General features: G+C 54.8%; 6 protein-coding genes across 6 annotated transcripts; 2 read left to right on the top strand and 4 right to left on the bottom strand.

Annotated features, from left to right (window-relative positions):
* The first annotated feature begins 1,612 nt into the window (after positions 1 to 1,612).
* K437DRAFT_175626 (uncharacterized protein) lies at positions 1,613 to 2,007 on the top strand. Its single transcript, XM_013390044.1, has one exon. It carries the CDS (start codon positions 1,723 to 1,725, stop codon positions 1,963 to 1,965), a length of 243 nt encoding a protein of 80 aa, XP_013245498.1. The 5' UTR covers positions 1,613 to 1,722; the 3' UTR covers positions 1,966 to 2,007.
* Positions 2,008 to 4,195: 2,188 nt separating this feature from the next.
* On the bottom strand, positions 4,196 to 6,629 carry K437DRAFT_261259 (uncharacterized protein; the record flags this gene model as incomplete). Its single annotated transcript, XM_013390045.1, has 7 exons — positions 4,196 to 4,383; positions 4,489 to 4,846; positions 4,949 to 5,010; positions 5,077 to 5,481; positions 5,568 to 5,667; positions 5,768 to 6,124; positions 6,201 to 6,629. 7 exons carry the CDS (start codon positions 6,627 to 6,629, stop codon positions 4,196 to 4,198), a joined length of 1,899 nt encoding a protein of 632 aa, XP_013245499.1.
* A 2,880-nt stretch (positions 6,630 to 9,509) lies between these two features.
* K437DRAFT_277518 (putative cyanate hydratase) lies at positions 9,510 to 10,238 on the bottom strand (the record flags this gene model as incomplete). The annotated part of the gene is made up of 3 exons (XM_013390046.1): positions 9,510 to 9,706; positions 9,850 to 9,890; positions 10,087 to 10,238. 3 exons carry the CDS (start codon positions 10,236 to 10,238, stop codon positions 9,510 to 9,512), a joined length of 390 nt encoding a protein of 129 aa, XP_013245500.1.
* Positions 10,239 to 10,928: 690 nt separating this feature from the next.
* K437DRAFT_254069 (uncharacterized protein) lies at positions 10,929 to 11,886 on the bottom strand. Its single transcript, XM_013390047.1, has 3 exons — positions 11,771 to 11,886; positions 11,589 to 11,653; positions 10,929 to 11,417 (listed from the first exon to the last, which is right to left on the bottom strand). Exons 1-3 carry the CDS (start codon positions 11,842 to 11,844, stop codon positions 11,272 to 11,274), a joined length of 285 nt encoding a protein of 94 aa, XP_013245501.1. The 5' UTR covers positions 11,845 to 11,886; the 3' UTR covers positions 10,929 to 11,271.
* Positions 11,887 to 13,558: 1,672 nt separating this feature from the next.
* On the top strand, positions 13,559 to 15,658 carry K437DRAFT_277519 (MFS general substrate transporter; the record flags this gene model as incomplete). The annotated part of the gene is made up of 11 exons (XM_013390048.1): positions 13,559 to 13,741; positions 13,814 to 13,869; positions 13,943 to 14,222; positions 14,325 to 14,570; positions 14,650 to 14,706; positions 14,774 to 14,974; positions 15,053 to 15,100; positions 15,164 to 15,206; positions 15,291 to 15,370; positions 15,448 to 15,510; positions 15,587 to 15,658. The coding sequence occupies 11 exons, from the start codon at positions 13,559 to 13,561 to the stop codon at positions 15,656 to 15,658; spliced, it is 1,329 nt and encodes a 442-aa protein (XP_013245502.1).
* Positions 15,652 to 18,080, bottom strand: K437DRAFT_254073 (FAD/NAD(P)-binding domain-containing protein). The gene is made up of 6 exons (XM_013390049.1): positions 17,886 to 18,080; positions 17,498 to 17,786; positions 17,011 to 17,385; positions 16,585 to 16,931; positions 16,333 to 16,482; positions 15,652 to 16,227 (listed from the first exon to the last, which is right to left on the bottom strand). The coding sequence occupies exons 1-6, from the start codon at positions 17,933 to 17,935 to the stop codon at positions 15,933 to 15,935; spliced, it is 1,506 nt and encodes a 501-aa protein (XP_013245503.1). The 5' UTR covers positions 17,936 to 18,080; the 3' UTR covers positions 15,652 to 15,932.
* Between the last annotated feature and the right edge of the window lie 42 nt (positions 18,081 to 18,122).

Genomic DNA, 18,122 nt, shown 5'->3' on the forward strand with positions numbered 1-18,122 from the left:
TACGGAGGTTAGTGCTTGTGAATGTGTGCGGATTCAGTAAATGATGTAAATGGAGCTACATATGTAAACGTTTCATACATACGCAAAGGAGGGGAGAGAAAACCTTTCTTTTTTGAGATGTAGTTAGGAAAGGATTTAAAGTTCATTAACTTGACACTTTTTAGCTCATCCCTCTCTTGGGCCACGTGGCTTGAACAACCGGACCCATTTACATACTTGGTGTACCGCTCCAACTTGGAAGTATGTAACGTTTGTTATATACATAAACATACATTACGCAAACATGTTTGTGTAATATTTGGTTAGTGTTAGGATATATCCATGCGTGAGTATAAGCGTGTAGGTGCATGTACGTACGACGCAGGTGTATATGTGTAATCCTGTGCTCACATTTGTTAAAAATTATATAGAACTGTCAACCACAGAAACGATGAATGGATTAAATGATGAAGAATATTGCGTGGATGTATGTACAGGTAGTACATAGACAGGCGCAGTCTGTTTTCATGCACATGTTGCTGTTTATATTTGCTTATGGTTTATTATGACAGTATTTAACATACAATACGCACATTCTACACAATCTACATGCTAGTATTTGCAACCCATAGAACATAAACACTTGCGTCACAGACGTCAACGCGTCAAGACAGACTCGAACTTCCCATGCCTCGTATCCATTATTGAGGTCTCATATTATACTAGCTTAGCTGTCTTTAGCACCTCCTTCGACTATCATAGTCTCCTGGAGTCCTGACTTGTTGGACTTCCGAAGTGTGTCGCCTGCGTTTATCGTCGCTAGGCTATTTTGTCACCAACTTCTCCAGGGGTTCCCTCCCTTTCGGCCCTTCGGGCTTCCACTTGTGACGGGTCTGACAGCCAGTTGGCCCGAAGCGTTCAGAATGATGCCTAGCATTTCAACCGTCGCCTTGGCTTGATCATCAATCTAGCTTGCTACGTTGCAATTTCCTGCTCAGGCTTGCGTTTGCTGATCACTGAATCACTGTCTGCATTGCACTACGCCTGGTCATGGGCTCCTTGATTTTACCGAGGCGGGTTTACGTCCTTGATCGCAGAAATTGTGGCCAGGTCGTTCATCCAGCTTCATCTTGATGGTGTTGCCAAGATGAAAAGGGTGTCATGAGAAACGAGACATTTCGAGCTGCGTTGGGCTGCCCCGACAACGACAAAGCCACTCACTGCATCCACCGTTGGTTTCACGCTGCAGGGGCCGAGCCGAACGCCGGATGCGCGCCCTGGCGAGGGTGGTGCTGGGTAGTTGGCATATTGCGCCCCAATTGCAGATTTCAGCTGCTGGCACCTGACCGCTGGCTGACCTTTGACCCGAGCATGACTCGATAATCACTGCTTAACACTCCGACTAAGTCATAGGCTCTGACGCGCTGAGGCTTGACGCCCTGCAGCCTGTGATCTGAGCACTAGACCCGTCAAATCCCGAGATGAAAATGTTCATGGGAAGCCATTCTCCACTCAATGCGCGGAGATTGCTGTCCGTGTGACTTGAAACTCAAGGCAACATATATAGCGGCTAAAGCTGAATCGATCTTTGTAGCCAGGGTAAATAGTCCATATGATTTGATATTTAGGCGTATTACGTAGTGAATACGGAACTTGAAATTGCAGAATCGGGTATACATACTCAATCACTGGAAGTCTTGTTCACTTTTGCGGCGCCAGCGAAGACCCCGCCTTTCTATATGTATGTTACATGCTGTGTGCATTTTTATAGTTTGCAGCAATTTATCGTTTACATGCAAAGCGTGGACATTTTCCGGTCGCCTGCAACAGAGGAAAGGCAGTTTCTGGCGGCCAATGAGCATAATGTGCAAGCAAATGCGTGGGAAGGGATTGTATATGTATGTACGCCAGGCTATGCGCCTCGGTGCGTCAGGCCACCAGTTGGACGGCCAGGCAAGACAGTTTTCTAAACAAAACAAGCGTTGACCCAGTAGGGCGAGATTAGCCAAATACTTGTAATAATAATAGTGATAACACATGTGCAGATACGCCAACTGGCCCCAAAGTGCATACGTCGTGCAAGCGCGGCTCCTACGTACTAGTATGCCAAATGCAGCCACACTTCGTAACCTCTGGCCTGTATATACATACATGCAAATGACTCGTCGTTAACTTTCTCCGAATGCACCGACGACTTCGCAGTGAACGTTTTCCCCCGAAGGTGCAGCGTTCGTTTTCAATCTTCAAATTATTGGCCGCCCCGGCAAAACGGTACCCTCGACTTCCGAGGCTTTACAAAGTTCACTAACATCTATCCCTGAAGTCCGTCGCGTTCAGACTTCTATACATGACCTGGGCGTACGCGTCGACTGCTTTGTCGACTGCTTCAACTAACGTTTTGTCGACAATGTCGACGAGTCAATATGTCTCTCCCCCCAACGAGTAAAACATAGTCGAGAGCAGTCAACAGTGTTGCGAGCGCACTTCTTCCCACGCAAGGCAATTCGCCATCCCAGGCGAGCAGCAAGTCGTCCGCAGCGACGCCTCGCTCATCGGGTGGGACTGGTGACTGTTCACCCACCGCGACCGCCAACTATTCGCTGGTCTTTGTATCACGCAAATGGGAACGAGCACAGCCCGCCCAAAGTGCAGTATGTTGCGAAGAAGTCGCCCTCAAGAAGGTGGTCAAACGCATGCGGCCTTTCATCAAAGGCGCGCTAAACGTCCTTTATTAGACCGACAGCACGGCCATGCAGGGACTATTTCATCATGAGGTTGACGATCATCTCACAGCAATTGCGGTAGCACTTTTCGAGCTTGGCGTTAAAGATCACCGGCATCTCTCTCTATCTCTCTTCGCTTATCACTCATGCTCGACTGTGATGTATGCACCTGTATACTCCTCATACTTTCATAAATGCTGTTGCTACCGCCGGCGCTCCCAGCAGACCCATCCCCAGTGATGCCGAGTCACGCAACGAATGCAGGCGTAGTGACTAGTGGTAGCCGAGTAAGTGTCACACTACATGACAGAATTCGTGACTTCGAACCGGACCGAACCCTGTTCTCATTCCGCCAATGGCACCAAATTTGCCACCATCTCTTGCCCACATAAATAGCTCCCATGTTCTTTTCCCTATCTGTTTCCTGTATTCCCTAAGCGTTGCATCTTACCAATGTCAACAGATTGAATCTCTCCTTGTCTCGGGCTTGTCCAAGAGTTCGTCTCTTGGCACCGATCCTTACACGTTGAAGTAGTCACCATCCACGTTCGGCCCTCTACATTGGGGGGAAGGTTTGGTTCTCGACGATTGGTTAGTTCGCTTCCCTGAATAGTTCCCATTCCTCACAGGGTGTGTTGCTTGTGCGGCCTACACAGGAGCATGGCTGAATGCATGGTCACGTGCTTGTTCCCGTCGCTACTTCACAACAACTGACGTCGACAGGCCCTTCCGGTGTGCTGGGAGTGCGTTGTGAGCAATCAGGATAGTCGAAATATGTAGATCGTATCCCAAGGTGTCACAAGAAGGGAAATGAAGAGGGCAGTACACTGGATTAACTGCCGCGAGCAACTTTTTGCCTGTTCAACTGGAGCAGGAGAAGTTGAAGTGAATTGTGAGGCACTGGATCGTTGACGGCCAAAGCCCGTTTGGCGGAAAACGCGCACGTCGAAGTGTAACATAACACCGCAGACGACATGTGGTTGCGTCTGGTCACCAGCACGAATGCCACAGCGGCAGGCGCAGCCGCGCAGGAGTCACTACTCGCTCATTCTCCTTGAACCGAGCCGAACATGCTGCAAGACAACGCACGGCAGAAATGTCAGAAATCGAGACAGTCTCGACGTTCAGCCATGCCCGCAACAGGTAGCACCAGCAAACAGCACACCAAGCAAAGGCGGGCCTAATAGGGAATACAGTTTTGAACGATCAGTGCACTGTGCAGGATAGACAGGGTGCGAAAGCGAAAAATACAGGTGGGGATCTTGACACGACGAGAAGCCCATCCGTGACGCGGTGGAAAAATGATACCCAGTGAGGAAGGTATGGAAAAGGGGAACAAGAATGTGTGTCCGATTTTCCTTGCTCTACGAAGATGTAGATATAATGTTGATGAGTGTATACATGTATCGTGTAAGCTATCTCACATGTATCGTGCGTGTAGTATCGTATCATAGTGCGCCGCCTGAGCTTGACAAGGGCGAAGGCTCCATTCCTTAGACCTTGGAAGCATCGGGTTTGACGATGAGCGTGTCGTCGATTCTGATGAGCGGCTCGAGCTTGGCGTCCTTCCGCCAGAACACCCAGCGCTTGAAGAAGTACGGCAAGGCCTTGTTGAGTTGGTAGTCGGCAAACTTGCCGGTTGGTACTGCGAAGACTTGGTCCAGCTCTTCGAGTGTGAGCGCTGCGAGCGAGAGGAGGCGGGTGCGTCAGCGCGTTGCCGGTGGCACAACTCGGGGCTCAGGAGGAAGCACGTGTCGAGTTAAGGTTCAGCACCGAAGGGACTCACCTTTGGTCTCGGGTACGAGGAAGAATATCATGACGAACGCGATGACGTTGAGCCCAGCGTAGAAGCAGAACGCGCCGGTCGGCGTCATGACGTCAAGCATGGCGGGGAACGTGACAGAGAGAATGGCAGCGAAGCCGAGGCAGACAGTTACCGCCCAGCTCATGCCGGCCTCACGCTGCGCCAGGGGGAAGACCTCGGCAGAGTACGTGAATGGCACGGGGCCTTCTCCTGGCGAGTAGAACGCCGCGAAAAGGAAAACGAAGAAGGAGATCGCACCGACACGGCCTGGACCCGGAGTGCCGTCGGCATTCGACGGAATGAGGAACGACAGTCCTCCGCCGAGCAAGCACCATGCCATCTGTTGTTTCGGTTTGCAAGTGCGGCGAAAGAATGAAAACAAATAAAATCAGAGCGGCTGGCAGGCAGGGTCACCCAGTCAAAGACTCTGTTTAAAACACACCTGCGGGAAGGTAAAGAGAAGCAGATTCCGGCGTCCAAAGGTATCAATGGTGAAAAGAGCGGCTGTGTTCAAGCCTTCGTGTCAGCGTTCGCTCCATGGTCAACGAAATTGCGCAACAATATCCTCACGGAAGGCAAAGAAAAAGTTGACAGCGCCAAAGCCAAGCGATGCGTACAGCGCCTTATCGACGGACCCGTAGGCCTGTTCGAAGATTGTTGACGAGTAGAACGCAATGATGTTGATGCCGCACATCTGCTGCGCAAGCATGACAACGCCAGAGGCAATTGTTGCACGGCGGACGCGCGGAATGGTGAAGAGCTCGGCGATACGCTGTACGTACGTGGTACCGCGGATGATCTTTCTCTCTTCCTGGAGCAGCGTGTGGATGTAATACAGATCGCGCGCGGCCTGGATCTTGTTGTGGCGTAGGCGGACGAGCGACTCGAACGCTTCCGCGTATCGGTTCTTCTTCATCAGCCATCGCGGCGATTCGGGGCAGAAGTAGATGAAGATCGCGAGCGGGAGCGCAGGGACTGTCGAGGAAGGGGAGCAAGTGCAGCGCGTCAGCGGCGCCCTCGTTGATAGATACACACAGTCGAAAATCTCGATGGATACGCACTGAAAGCACTGCCGAGCTGCAGCCGCCAGGCAATCTTTCCGACGTCCTTGACGACAACGTTTGCGCATGTCCCGAGGAAGATACCGAATGCGGTCCAGAGCTGCGTGAGGACCACGAGAAGATAAACGCGTCAGACAGAATGCTAAACCAAACAGGTGTTGCCCTGCCTCCGAGACTCGTGCTTAGGCTTGCGCACTCACCTGCCAGCCCATGACGAGCGCTCCGCGAATGCGCGCGGGTGAGTTTTCGGCAGCAAAGACGGGGACGGTGGAGCCCTTAGCACCCATGCCGATGCCAAGGAGGAAGCGGACGATAAACAGCTCCCACCAATTGCGCGTGAAGCCTGAGCAGATCGGTGTGATGACGAGAATGACGGCAGTGATGAAAATGCAGCCGCGGCGGCCAAATGCGTTGTTCAGCGGATCGGAGAGCCAACAGCCGCAGAGCGCCGACCCAATGTAAGGCGCCGCGTTGACGGCGCCGACGAGCCATGTATTGTTGTACGCGTTTGGATTGCCCTTCTCGGTGCTGATGTCGAAATCCTTGGGGAAGGAGAGCTGGAGTATTGTGCAAAGTGTGAGTGTGTCAAATTCCCACGTCTGTTATATGGAAACAAGCAAAGGGGGGACTCACATTTGCACCGTTGCTACCAGTCTGATCCCACCCTTGCGTGGCAGCACCAATGGAGCAGCAAAAGATGGTGGCATACATGACAAACGGGTGGCTCCACTTGTGCGTGACCTCGTGCACGAGCGCCGCCTTCTCCTCGTCGGAAAGGTCGGGGATGGACTGGAAGCCGCTCTGGTTCTGTGCGACCAGCGCACCGCGCTGGATGAGCTCGACATGCTCTACGAGGCCGTGCTGATGGGCAAACTGCTCTGCGTCGCGCAAGAGCTTGCTGCGTGGCACGCCGTACAGTGGGTTCTTGACCTCACCCGAGTCATTGGCGTCGAGAGCGATCTCGAACTTGTCCACCTCTTCAGTGGCGAGCTTGACGCCGTTGCCGCTGCCATCGGACGACCGGCCCTTGGCGACGTCCTTTTCGGTTTCTGAGTGACTCATCCTGGTGATCTTCGTCTCTGTGGCCGCCGTGGGGTACGGGGTGGCAACAAAGGAGAAGAAAGGAGGGGAAGCGGATGCGAAAGGGTTGAGGACGGTCAATTGTGGGGCGAGGGATAAGGAGGGCGGAGAGAGCGTGTCGCTGGGGTATTTATGTGTCGCTGCCCAGCAGGAAAGAGGATCGCTTGCCCCCGATGTCGCTTGTCTCTGGCGGCAGTCAGCGCCGTGGCCGAGGCAGCTGATGCTGTGGGTGTTTGACGCTAACCCCCACCCCCTGGCAGTCGTCCGCACGCTGCTGGCAGATGCATACGGCAGCAGGGGAGAGCTAAGTGAGAGTGGATTGGGAACGCTTCTCCTCGTCCTCGGCAGGCAGCATGCCGCTGTCATCCCCTGACTCTCATCTCCACAGTTCACCCATATTCTATCAGCAGGTACCCAGCAGCGGCCGCGTGTTGTCGGGGGTAGTGCTGGGGTACCCTGCTCCGCCTTCTGCGATGCAGACTGTGGGATAGATAGTGCTTGATACAAACCGATGCTAGGCGCTAAAGTGAAACGACGCGTATGTATCCCATGTATACCTACGTAGAAACAGCTTGGCGCCCCGGCTCTAACGAGGTGAGGGGCGCAAGACGGCTGGAAATCCATCGCATCATCGACCATTACCGAAATAGGACAGGAACTCGGGAGTGGGCGGCCCCTGAACTGCCCCAGGTCCTGTCGCGGCACCTCTCATCTCACCCACGCCACCCCCACGCCCCAGGACGTTATTATAGGGCGTAGTCAAATGTGTGGTACAGAGATACGCGTGAAACATTTGTTCTTTTGCTTGAACCCTGTGGGAGTAGTATTTCAGTGTCGTCATGTTGGACCAGGCTGGATACCCAACTCGATCTCCCCCCTCTCCCAACTCAGGCACGGAGGCGGAGGCAGGGCCGCTGGCCGAGAAGTCAATAATCCATAGGGTTTCCACATGTGTACACAGATTTGGTTCCTATGTTGGACAATTTCTGCCAAGTGGCCTTGGAAGCTGTCATACAAGGAGGTCGTTTAACTTGATAAGCATCGTTCGGCCAGGCCTGGATGCCGTCGTCGCCGTCTTCACCTCGTGATGCGATTCATCGTCGCCGTCGTTGTCGCGACACGTGCAGCACAGATGGCGCGAGCTTGCTGGCGACTGCCATGGAAACCTTCCGCCCCAAAGTCATACTGTTACCTGATCTCCGCTCGCCTTTTCGCTATGCTGATTTTGAGGCATGCACACAAGATCGATGCGCGCCGGAACGACGCAGAGAAGGTCTAGAGAAAGCCACTGCAAAGCCACAGAGCGTCCGGGGGAGGAAGCTAGGAAGATGGGACAGGGGATCGGGTTCGTGTCATCCTGTGTCTACAAAAGGTAAAGCCTCACATGGTTGGAGGGAGCTCCGCATTGCCGTCGTCAGTCTCAGCCGAACCGAGTCTTTAGCCTCAGGTCTCCAGCCGACACAAAGCACGATCATACGATTTCATCTCTTGGATCCTCGTCCCCTCTTGCCATTGAGTGGACGTGTTTGTTGTCTTGTTGGGAAATTGCTCCTGCTGCTTGGCAGCTTGCAAACCTTTGTCGGCATCTGTCGGTTGATGCAGTTCTAACATCGAATGGCCTGTGGCAACCTGTTCTGTTGCACCCTCGCGGGCGGCGCTACGCAAAATCGGCGGTGCCACTCGAAAATTCCACCCGCCAGCCACTGGACTCATCTCTGATCTTCATCTTGGCAACTTCGTAGGTGTTGGTGCTTGTTGGATCCCCGCCTCGATGGGCTTCAGTACTCGGTGGTGTTTTGGTTTGTCCAGATCTGTCCGAGTAGAGGCAAGTTGTTCGCATCTGCAGCGTACACCGTAGCGTTCCCAGCTCGCAGCCAAGCTTCGAGGCTTCACTACAAGCGTATTTGAGTATCCAGCCATCAAAGCATGAACACATCAAGGGTGAGAGAGCTGCAGAAGGAAGCGCGCTTGCCTAACACAACTCAGCTGTGCAAGTCACATCGCGTGGCTTCGGAATCTTCTATGCCTCCAATGTTCTGTTCTTCCAATTATGTCGCTGCATTCAAAGATGTGTAAGATGAAAGTCTAACGTCTGACGTCCGTCCTTGGTCCGGTAGTGACGTGTAGGATGTGAGTTCCGGAACGTTCAAGTCATGGCACCTGGTGTCCGACCACTGGCCAATGTTTAATTGAATATCAGGCTTCTGTTGAACCCTTCATATTTCACTGGCTTCATTGGTGTTTCTACCTCATCTGGAAGTCCAACGGCCCGACCCGTACAGTATTCTGGCTTTTGCGCGTTGCAGGTGACAAGCCACGCATCTTTTGAGCAGCTTGCTTCCTGCCTTCTACCCCATCTAATCATGTGAAGTCCCGACGAATGTTTACCGCGTCGACGAGCATGTAGAATGCCCGCGAGTCACGATGGAAAATTTGTCCACGTTGTTGAGATGTTGGGCGTAGTGAGCGCTGAGCAATGAGCATTGAGCTTGAACGCCTGAACAGCGAACAGCGTTTCCTGTATTTCCGGACACGTATATAAGTAGGTAGCGCTTGGACTGCAGCTACTCAGGCCTTTGGTCATGCGGGGGAGGGCAACGGTGTGCCAAATCCCAAGCTAGCCAAGACAGAATGACCCAGAAAATCACCATGTCATTCGCTGCCTCTGCTGTTGACGTGTTACCGAGTCAGTGGTCTTCGAAAATGATGAACTGTCTGAAGTACAAGCAGATGCGCGAAGCATTTGATGCAAAGCGAGGCCACGACTGATGCTTGCAGGGGCTCTCGAAAGCTGGCTTGACGCGCTTAACGCCATTATATCACTTTCTTGTGCGACAGATCTTGTTGCGGGGAGCAAAGCCTTCACCAACGACGGTACAGCAGGAACCTGCCATTGAGCGTGATCTTCACGCGGTCTCCCTTTGGGTCTTCAACCTTTTTGACGTGACCTTGAAAGTCGATCGCACTCATGATGCCGTCGCCGAATTTCTCGTGGATCATGTGCTCAAGAGGGTAGCCGTAGACGACAAGCACTTCATAAAGGCGGTACAGGACGGGCTCTGAGGTGGACGTGTACATGTGGGCAATGTGGGGAGCCGCAGGGTTCAACAAAGGTTAGCGATCAGCTCATTCAAGCATACAGAATCGACAAGCACAGACTTTCGCGATGCGGGGGCATGGGCATGCACCAGCAGACACGCACCTTTAGGTGGAAACTCGCCAAGACCACGATGCGGCCAGTAGCTCTCGCCCAATGACTTTTCGAGGACCTTTCAGTGGATATCAAGGCACCGAGACAACTTTTTCAGGTCCTCCGGTGCCGGTTTTGCTTGGCCGTAGAAGCTGCACGCGGACAGAGTAGAAATCGTGTTGGGACAATCAAGCTCATCTGACGCGGAAGTGCACAGCAACGATACGATCGTTTGCTTTGCAGTCTCACATTGCAGCAGTGTACCATTCGTCCCTCCCAATCTCCTTAGCAATCTTCTCGAACGTCAGATCCTTCGTCGCCTTGGCGGCGTGGAGACTCGTGAAGATGGGCGACAGCCCTTGCAGGATGGTGGGCATCTGAATCTGCGAGGAAGACGACATCCACGCAACGCTTGTTTTTGAGAGTGCCTGTGTAGAGGTATTTTAACTGGCTCGTGGATTGGCCTGCCTTTCCTGATGCGCGATTCGGGCGAGAAAGGCTGAACAGGAAAGCGTCGTATTTGAATGAAGAGAAAAGGTACATAGAGGATACTGGTCGAAGTAACCCATAAATATCTGTATCTGGATCGTGCTCGTGCTCGTTCCATTATCATCAACACGCCAAACCAATTCAAAGCACAGTTCACACAGAGTGGAGGCTGTCAACGCGGCGGACTTGGACAATATCTGCCCATAGCATCTTCGCTCTTTGAAAGGCTGTGGACTGCAATGCGATGCTGTTGTGAGTACCGACTGCAGCGCAGAATGTGATCGCCTTGCGGGCCACGCGCTTATCGCTTATCGCGGCAGTGCGCTCCAAGCACCAATCTGGAGCCTCCAAAGTAACGTGTAGTCATTCGACTCGACGCATCGCGTGATGAAAATAGCACAACGACTTTGACGTCCGATTACAAATTATAAACAGAGATTCGACTCATCGAATGAGGAGCTGTATAGACCTCAAAAGGCCATACAACATTAGCACTCGCGGAGTCTGGACCATGCTGGACCTACGAGGTGGGCTACCTTTTCAGCGGTGTCCATAGCCACCACGCGACCCAAAGAACCGGATGAGAAGTCTACGAGCTGGAGCTGGATATCTGGATATATGTCATGTCAGTATGCGTGAAAGGAGTTATAGCAAAGGATACTGCAAATGCAGACGTTCAAGAATGCCACGCGCTTGAAGCACCGGCCTTGGTGGTTCCGTACAATCCGTGATGCTGGCCACTGCGTAGCATGCAAATGGTACGCACTTGACATTCATTATGCACAGCACAAACAAGTCATCTATAGCAGCCTGCAGCCTTAGCCAACCGAAAAAAAATCAAGCGGCACCCATTGATTGAAAGCCAACGAGCACCGCGACATTCGAAGCAGCCTGTACGGCGAATTGCGCCGTCACAGACTCTTTGCGACTTTCTCGAGCTGCTAACTATTGGCTGGGTCCTGTAACCTTTTCCAAGCCGTCTTTCAGGTCCTTCATGCCCTTCTGTGCGATATTTTCGTGGCCGCCGGCAGCAGTGTAATCAGAGCTGCGGGGCTCAACGTTCTTCTTGCCGACGAGCGCTTCGCCGCCCTCTAAAGTCGTAGGGCGCACACCATTCGCGGGCACGCCGAAAGGTGATCGTGCGGCGATCGACATCGCCAATGCAACCAGAGAAGAGAAGCGTTTTCAAAGAAGAAGAGCATGTAAGATTCAGCGAGCTGTACGCAGGAAATATCCTCGTGCGAAGCGTAAAGGCGACGCACTGTCAAGGAAAGCATTGATGTTGCCGCGAACTGCCTCGCCAGCACCTGACATGGCTTGGAAGACACTGTGCCCCCAGAGGCACGGAGAGGGAGTGAAGTCAGGAGCGACAGTCGCTCGGCACCTTGGTAAAACAGCCAATCTTCATTCAGACGAGGAGAGTGCGCAGCTGATCCCCACTCACCCTCCAATGGCTTGACCAACATTGCTGCCAGTATCCTCCGAAGCTGTAGGAGAAGTTGACTGGTTGCTGCTCATCTTTGTAAGAATGAACTGACCGATGTGAATATTGTCTTATCGCTATTCACCCTGTGTTCGGAAGTGCTTCTAGCGAGCGGAGCGGCGACTGATGAGAATGCAACGGATGTGAGTTGACTCCCATGCATTCGTAGCAAACAGAGGCTATGTTTAAGAGGCTTGCAGCTCCTCCAAACCCGTATGCCCGGGAGAAAACAGTCAGATCCCGCGCAGCGCCGTCGAATGAACAATTGCACCTTGGACTTTGGAGGCTACAGTGCAGGAGAGCACCCAAGGCCACCAGGTTACTCGATCGATTGATGGTGCTGTGTCTGCCAATACGTAATAGAATCGCCATCTGGATATTGGTGAGGTCATCGGCAACTCCTTTCCCGTTGGCGTGTGCACGCTCCTCGGCGTCTTTTCGGGACCACCAAGCAGAATGGCACATTCTTTTACTGCGTCAAGGGAAGCCACCAGAAAAAGAAAGAAACACAAGGAGCAAAGGCGATACTTGGAGCCGAAGCCCGATGTCTCCGACAGCCGATGGGCGAGTGCCAACCGCAAACGGAACCCATATCCAATCGTTGGCACTGCAGCAATGTCAGGCAAAATTTTGTGCACCACAATCACCAACCCACAGCTGCAAGCCTCCACAATCAAGATCCGATCATAGCACCACCAACCAGAGGCTGTGTAGACATACTCCAACACGTGCATTTCCGGGTTGAGGGAGCTTCAGCAGAGTTTTTTTTTGCACCGCGGTGATCTCAACGTACAGACAGCTGAGGTCGCGTTGAAGGGCTAATTATCAGTATTCCCTTCAAGCATACCTGCCGACGCGCCTTTCCCTCAATGTCCGCATACTGGAGACGAAACAATAGCAGGAATGAGTGGGTTATCTGGAATGGAAAGCGGCGACGGAATTGGGACAACTCGTGCCCAGCGACGCGAGTGGTCGGTGCTTGGAGTTATCCGCCCTGAAATTGAAAGCGGCGACGCAAATGGTACAACTCGTGCCCAGCGACGCGAGTGGTCAGAGCCGGCAGGTATCCACTCTGGAATTGAAAGCCGCGATGGAAATGGTACAACTCGTGCCCAGCGACGCGAGTGGTCGGTGCTTAGTGGCATCCGCCCTGAAATTGAAGGCGGCGACGCAAACGGTACAACTCGTGCCCGTCGACACGGGTGGCTAGAGCTTGGTGGTATCCGCCCTGAAATTGAAAGCGGCGACGCAAACGGTACAACTCGTGCCCGTCGACACGGGTGGCTAGAGCTTGGTGGTATCCGCCCTGAAATTGAAGGCGGCGACGCAAACGGTACAACTCGTGCCCGTCGACACGGGTGGTTAGAGCTTGGTGATATCTGCTCTGAGCCCCAAAATATGCACAGCGCCGACAGTGTGTCCAGTGCGCAGAGCACGGTGTACTCCCACTCGCACTCCGGCCTACAGTGGAGCATCAAACATCAAGCCAGTCATATGGATCTCCGAAAGCAGTCGCAGCCGTGTCGAGAGGCGGCCTGTTCTACCAAATACGCTCCGTCGGCCGAGCCGACCGCGAGCGAAACGAGCGCAATAGCTGCTTCAGCACCTTATGCGGCGCTGACGGAGGATCGAGAAAACCAGCACATCGTAAAGTGGAACGTGTCTGCTTCGGTTCCTGCTCCTGCTCCCGATGCAGACCCGCTCGCCGACCCGTTGAACCCGCAAGGCTGGTCCTTAGCACGACGCATGATGATCCTGGGAGTAACAGCGTCGAGTTCGCTGTGCGTCACATGCGCGTCCAGTATCGTCGCGTCGTCCTACGATAACATGGAGCGGCAGCTTAACATTAGCAAGAGAGTCGCCATTCTGGCACTCTCGCTCTACGTCGTGGGCTTGGGGCTCGGGCCTATCTTCATTGCGCCACTATCAGAGGTGAGAAGTCGTTTCTCGAGCGATGCACCTACATTGTGCGGTGGCTGAAAGAGGGAGTTTGGGCTTTCTCAGTTCTTTGGACGTCGGCCCATTTATCTGGTTTCCTTCGGAGCTTTCTGCCTTCTAGGGTGAGTGTACCTTCAGTATGCATGAGTCCACATCGTTGCGCCTGCTGATTCCCGCGAACACGATTCCTCGCAGGCTTCCCGTCACGTTTGCGAATAATGTGGAGGTGCTCTTCATCTTCCGCTTCATCACGGGCTTTTGCGGTTCGGCGTTCCTGAGCGTGGCCGGTGGGACAGTGACAGATCTGTATCAGCCGCACAACGTCTACCTACCCATGGCCATCTACAGTGCTTCACCCTTTGCTGGCCCCGAGCTGGCCCCGCTGTACAGTGGTTTCGCGAATTACTTCACCAAGTCATTCCGATGGTCATTCGTGGTGATAGCAATCTGGTCCGCGATTCAGTGGGTGCTCATTGTGAGTCAGGTCGCGAGTCGCTACTTGTGCTCGCCACGTAATCGCTGACCGCGAATGCATCACAACCTTGTCCCCCTACGCCGCACAACTCTTGCAACACAGCTGATGTTTTTGCCAGAGACGTACGCGCCAATGATCCTCACGCAGCGTGCGCGCGCGCTCCGCAAAGAGACGGGCAATGATCTCTGGCGCTCGGAGCACGAGTGCAAGAACGCCGACCGAAGCCTTTGTCAGACGCTCGCAGTCAGCGTGATGCGTGTTCCGCAGCTCCTAGTTCTCGAGCCGATGCTTCTCCTGCTCTGCCTGTGGAGCGCCCTCTTGCTCGGCATCATTTACCTGCTTTTCGGAGTGCGTTGCCTGATAAGGAAGCAGCAATCCGATCCGAGGCTGACGCCAGCTCGTGCTGGCTTGCTCCTTTTTTAACCAGGCGTATGCTGTCGTTTTCGTCGAAGGACGCGGCTTCAACGTGTGGCAGACTGGACTGGTGAGCATCGAATGCACCCGTCCCACTTACCTGTAGGCGTATACTGAATCTGATTCGCGCGAAATAGACGTTCCTCGGCATCTTTGTGGGTATGGCATTCGGGCTGGCATCCATGCCATATTGGTCCCGTCTCTACCACAAAGCATGCGAAAAGAACGGAGGCGTCGCACCTCCTGAAGCTCGTCTACCACCGGCGATGCCTGGCGCATTCCTCACGGTCATTGGACTCTTCACGTTCTCTTTCGTCACCTCCCCGCACGTGCATTGGGTGAGTGCCGACTATGGCAGCTTGGCTTCGTCGATGCATATGTGTGCCCTGTGCTGACTGGACGGCATCGACGAACAGATCGCCCCGGTGATTGCCGGTGCGCCTTTTGGTGCCGGACTCATCCTTGTGAGTGCTATGATCCCGAGACCTGTGCGATGCACTAGCAACTCACATCGTGCTCGGCTACAGATCTTCATCTCAGTATTCTCCTTCACGGCTGATGCATATCGACGTAAGTTGGGATAGTGAGCCTTAGTGCATGTTCCCCCATCTTGAACTGACCTCCGTGCCTCTTACACAACTTGCGCGCCCGCAGCGGTCGCGGCTTCAGCGATGGCATGCAACAGCGTCCTCCGCTCGTCCTTTGCTGCCGCCTTTCCGCTGTTTTCGACCCAGGTGAGTTGCATCGCAGACGACAGTGCTCAATATGGGTTTCGCTGATGGTGACCAAATGCATGGCCCTGTCCATTTAGATGTATCACCGCCTCGGGACCATGGGCGCCACGTGCTTGCTCGCAGGGCTGAATGTGCTAATGGTGAGCAACCCCTGTTATGTGTTGCTCGGCCGTCGCCCCTTGCTGACTGGTTACTTGGTACTCACTATGCACACAGATCCCGGTGCCATTCTTGTTTTATCGCTACGGCGCAGCCATCCGAGCTAGAAGTCGGTTCACACTCTCGTAATAGACTCATTGTATGTTTTTTTACATTTATCGCAACCTCAACACGCTAATCAGTACAGGCAGGTTGTGCATTGCGCATCGTCTTCGCGAGCGTTGCTGGCGATACCGAGGACAGATATCGTTTGATACCAGCGCACAAACTGCCATGTCATTTTCTCTGATTTGAACATGCCGAGCTCTGCGTCTTTGCTCGATCCTTTATCGAACAAATCACAAGTAGAGAGGTGGATCGAATATAGTACTGCGTTCACGTGCGCAGGTCGCCTACACGCTGCTCAGACCTCCTTGGGCAGCGTCCAGCCGCGCGGACGATCGCTAAGGCATGCCGTCTCCCTGGCGATTCTTTTTGCGATACCCGGGACCCAGGCGAGAATGCGGAAGAGCAGGTCGCGCAGGCGCACTAGGATCGGATGGCGGAGCGACGCCATGACGGTGAGCGAGTGCGTGCCTTTGAGCACGCCAAGCCCGACTTTGCGCCGCTCATCGGCCCAAGCGCGCAGCGCACGCAGGCGCGCATCGCGGCTGGCGTCCAGGTTGCGCACGAGCGTCATGGCCAGCGACGTCGCGTCACTGTGTGAGCGGGGAAGCGCACGGCATTCGTCGTCAGATCTTTCACTTTTTATCTTCGTTTTCTTTTGTTGGCAGTGTCGCTGGGAGAGGGTGCGGTACACTCACTGGATGCCAGTGTTCAGGCCCTTGCCACCCATGGGGCTATGACAATGCGCAGCATCGCCGATGAGGGCGATGCTGCCCGACTCAGGATCGAGGAAGTGGTGCACGATGCCGTGGTGGATGCGGAAAGTGGAGGACCAGTAGCAGTCGACGCTGCGGGGTGAGACGGGGGAGCGCGAGAGAAGTGCGCGTCAGTAACGTACGGTGGCTCTGCATGCAGCGCTTCGCGGGGAGGGGGGCTGGGGCATCTCTCACATCGTGCTCGGCTTGACGGTGCGGTCGCCTTTCCCGCCGTCGATCCACTCGGTTGGGACGGCGGGGCCCCAGTTGTCCAAGATCCACTGCAAGTGCGGGATAGTGGGACGGTTGCCCTCGACGTGGCCGCCGCCTTCAGAGCGCTTCCCCGCTGTCTTGGGGTCGAACCCTGGCGGGCCAAAGTTGGCCGCGAGGCGGATGCGCCCGCCGGGGACGGGAACGAGGAGGAGGAAGCCGTTGGAGCTGAAGATGTTCGTTGCCTCGAGCCCGTTGAAGCCAGCCGAGGGATACTGCCATGGCCAGCGCGGGTCCGCGAGCGTCACTTCGCCCAGCAGAAGCGGACGATCCTGCAGCGGCCGGGCCAGAGGAGGAATGCGCTCAGGCGCTGGTCACCGTGGAGACAACTCAGTCAAGCAGCGCACTCACATAGCTATTGCGCGGGAACGCAAGGCCGGACAGCGCGCGCACGCTTGAATGGCCGCCGTCGGCGCCGATAACAAAGTCAGCCTGTAAGATGTGCGTACCGAGCTGGGCATGCTCTAGCGTGACGGCGACTGGCTGACCCTTGGCGAAGCTGCCGGGTGATTTCTCCAGATGGACGACGGACCAGCCGCTGCGGATGGCGTGGCGGAGGTCCGCGAGGCGCGCGCGCAAGACCGCCTCGGTGACGCGCTGCGGCACGGCGCACACCTGCCGGAACTGAGTGTCGTGCAGTGAAGCAAAGCCACCGCGCAGGACGGGCTGCACGCGCCCGTGCAACCGCATACTGGCGTGCTGAATGTGCTCGCCGCGCTCGAGGAGCTGCGGGCGCGCAGGGGACGGGCGTGGGGGTGCAATGCGGGGTAAGAAAAAGGGTTTTGTATCGCTGTGCACCGGCACCGGCGGCGGGCAGTGTTGCACTCGGATCCCTCACCGCTTGTGTCACGCTCTGCACCTTGTCGGGCACGTCGGTGATGTCCGGCAGGAGTGGCGCGCTGTCGCGGCCCCTGACGGCGGCCCGGAGGTATCTCTGGCGCTCCTCCGGCGCATCGACGACGTCGGCAAGCACTTCGAAGCTGCGCGCGTGCAGGGCGAGCGCGCGTGACTCGTTCTGCGGGACATGGTCCGGGGACGGCAGCTTGTCGATCAGCAGCAGGCTCCGTTCCGAGCGTTGCGCGGCGGGGAGGTTGTTGAGGATGGCGCAGGTAACGGTGAGGCCGACGCTGCGAGACAGGAAGATGGGCAGGGCACGTGTCTAGCGCATCAGCAGGCAACCAATCCGCAGCGTCCAACGGAACATGCACGATCTGTCGACTACTCACGGACCGGCTCCTACGACGAGAAAGTCGACACGGTCAGGGAGCGGCGACATGGCTACAGCGGTCGACGGACGGAGTGTGGGGTGCGGAAGCTTCTGTCCCGCGCTCTGCACCTCGTACCTGCTCTACGTTGTCAAAGCCCGTCGATGGGAAGCGGGTGGATCTTTCTGTGGCTGGAAGAGGGAACGGCGATCTTTGGCTAGTTTTATATATACATAAAATACAGAGCAGCGAGGTCCC

Source organism: Tilletiaria anomala, assembly GCF_000711695.1.
Source record: "Tilletiaria anomala UBC 951 chromosome Unknown K437scaffold_8, whole genome shotgun sequence".
Classification (NCBI taxonomy): Eukaryota; Fungi; Basidiomycota; class Exobasidiomycetes; order Georgefischeriales; family Tilletiariaceae; genus Tilletiaria; species Tilletiaria anomala.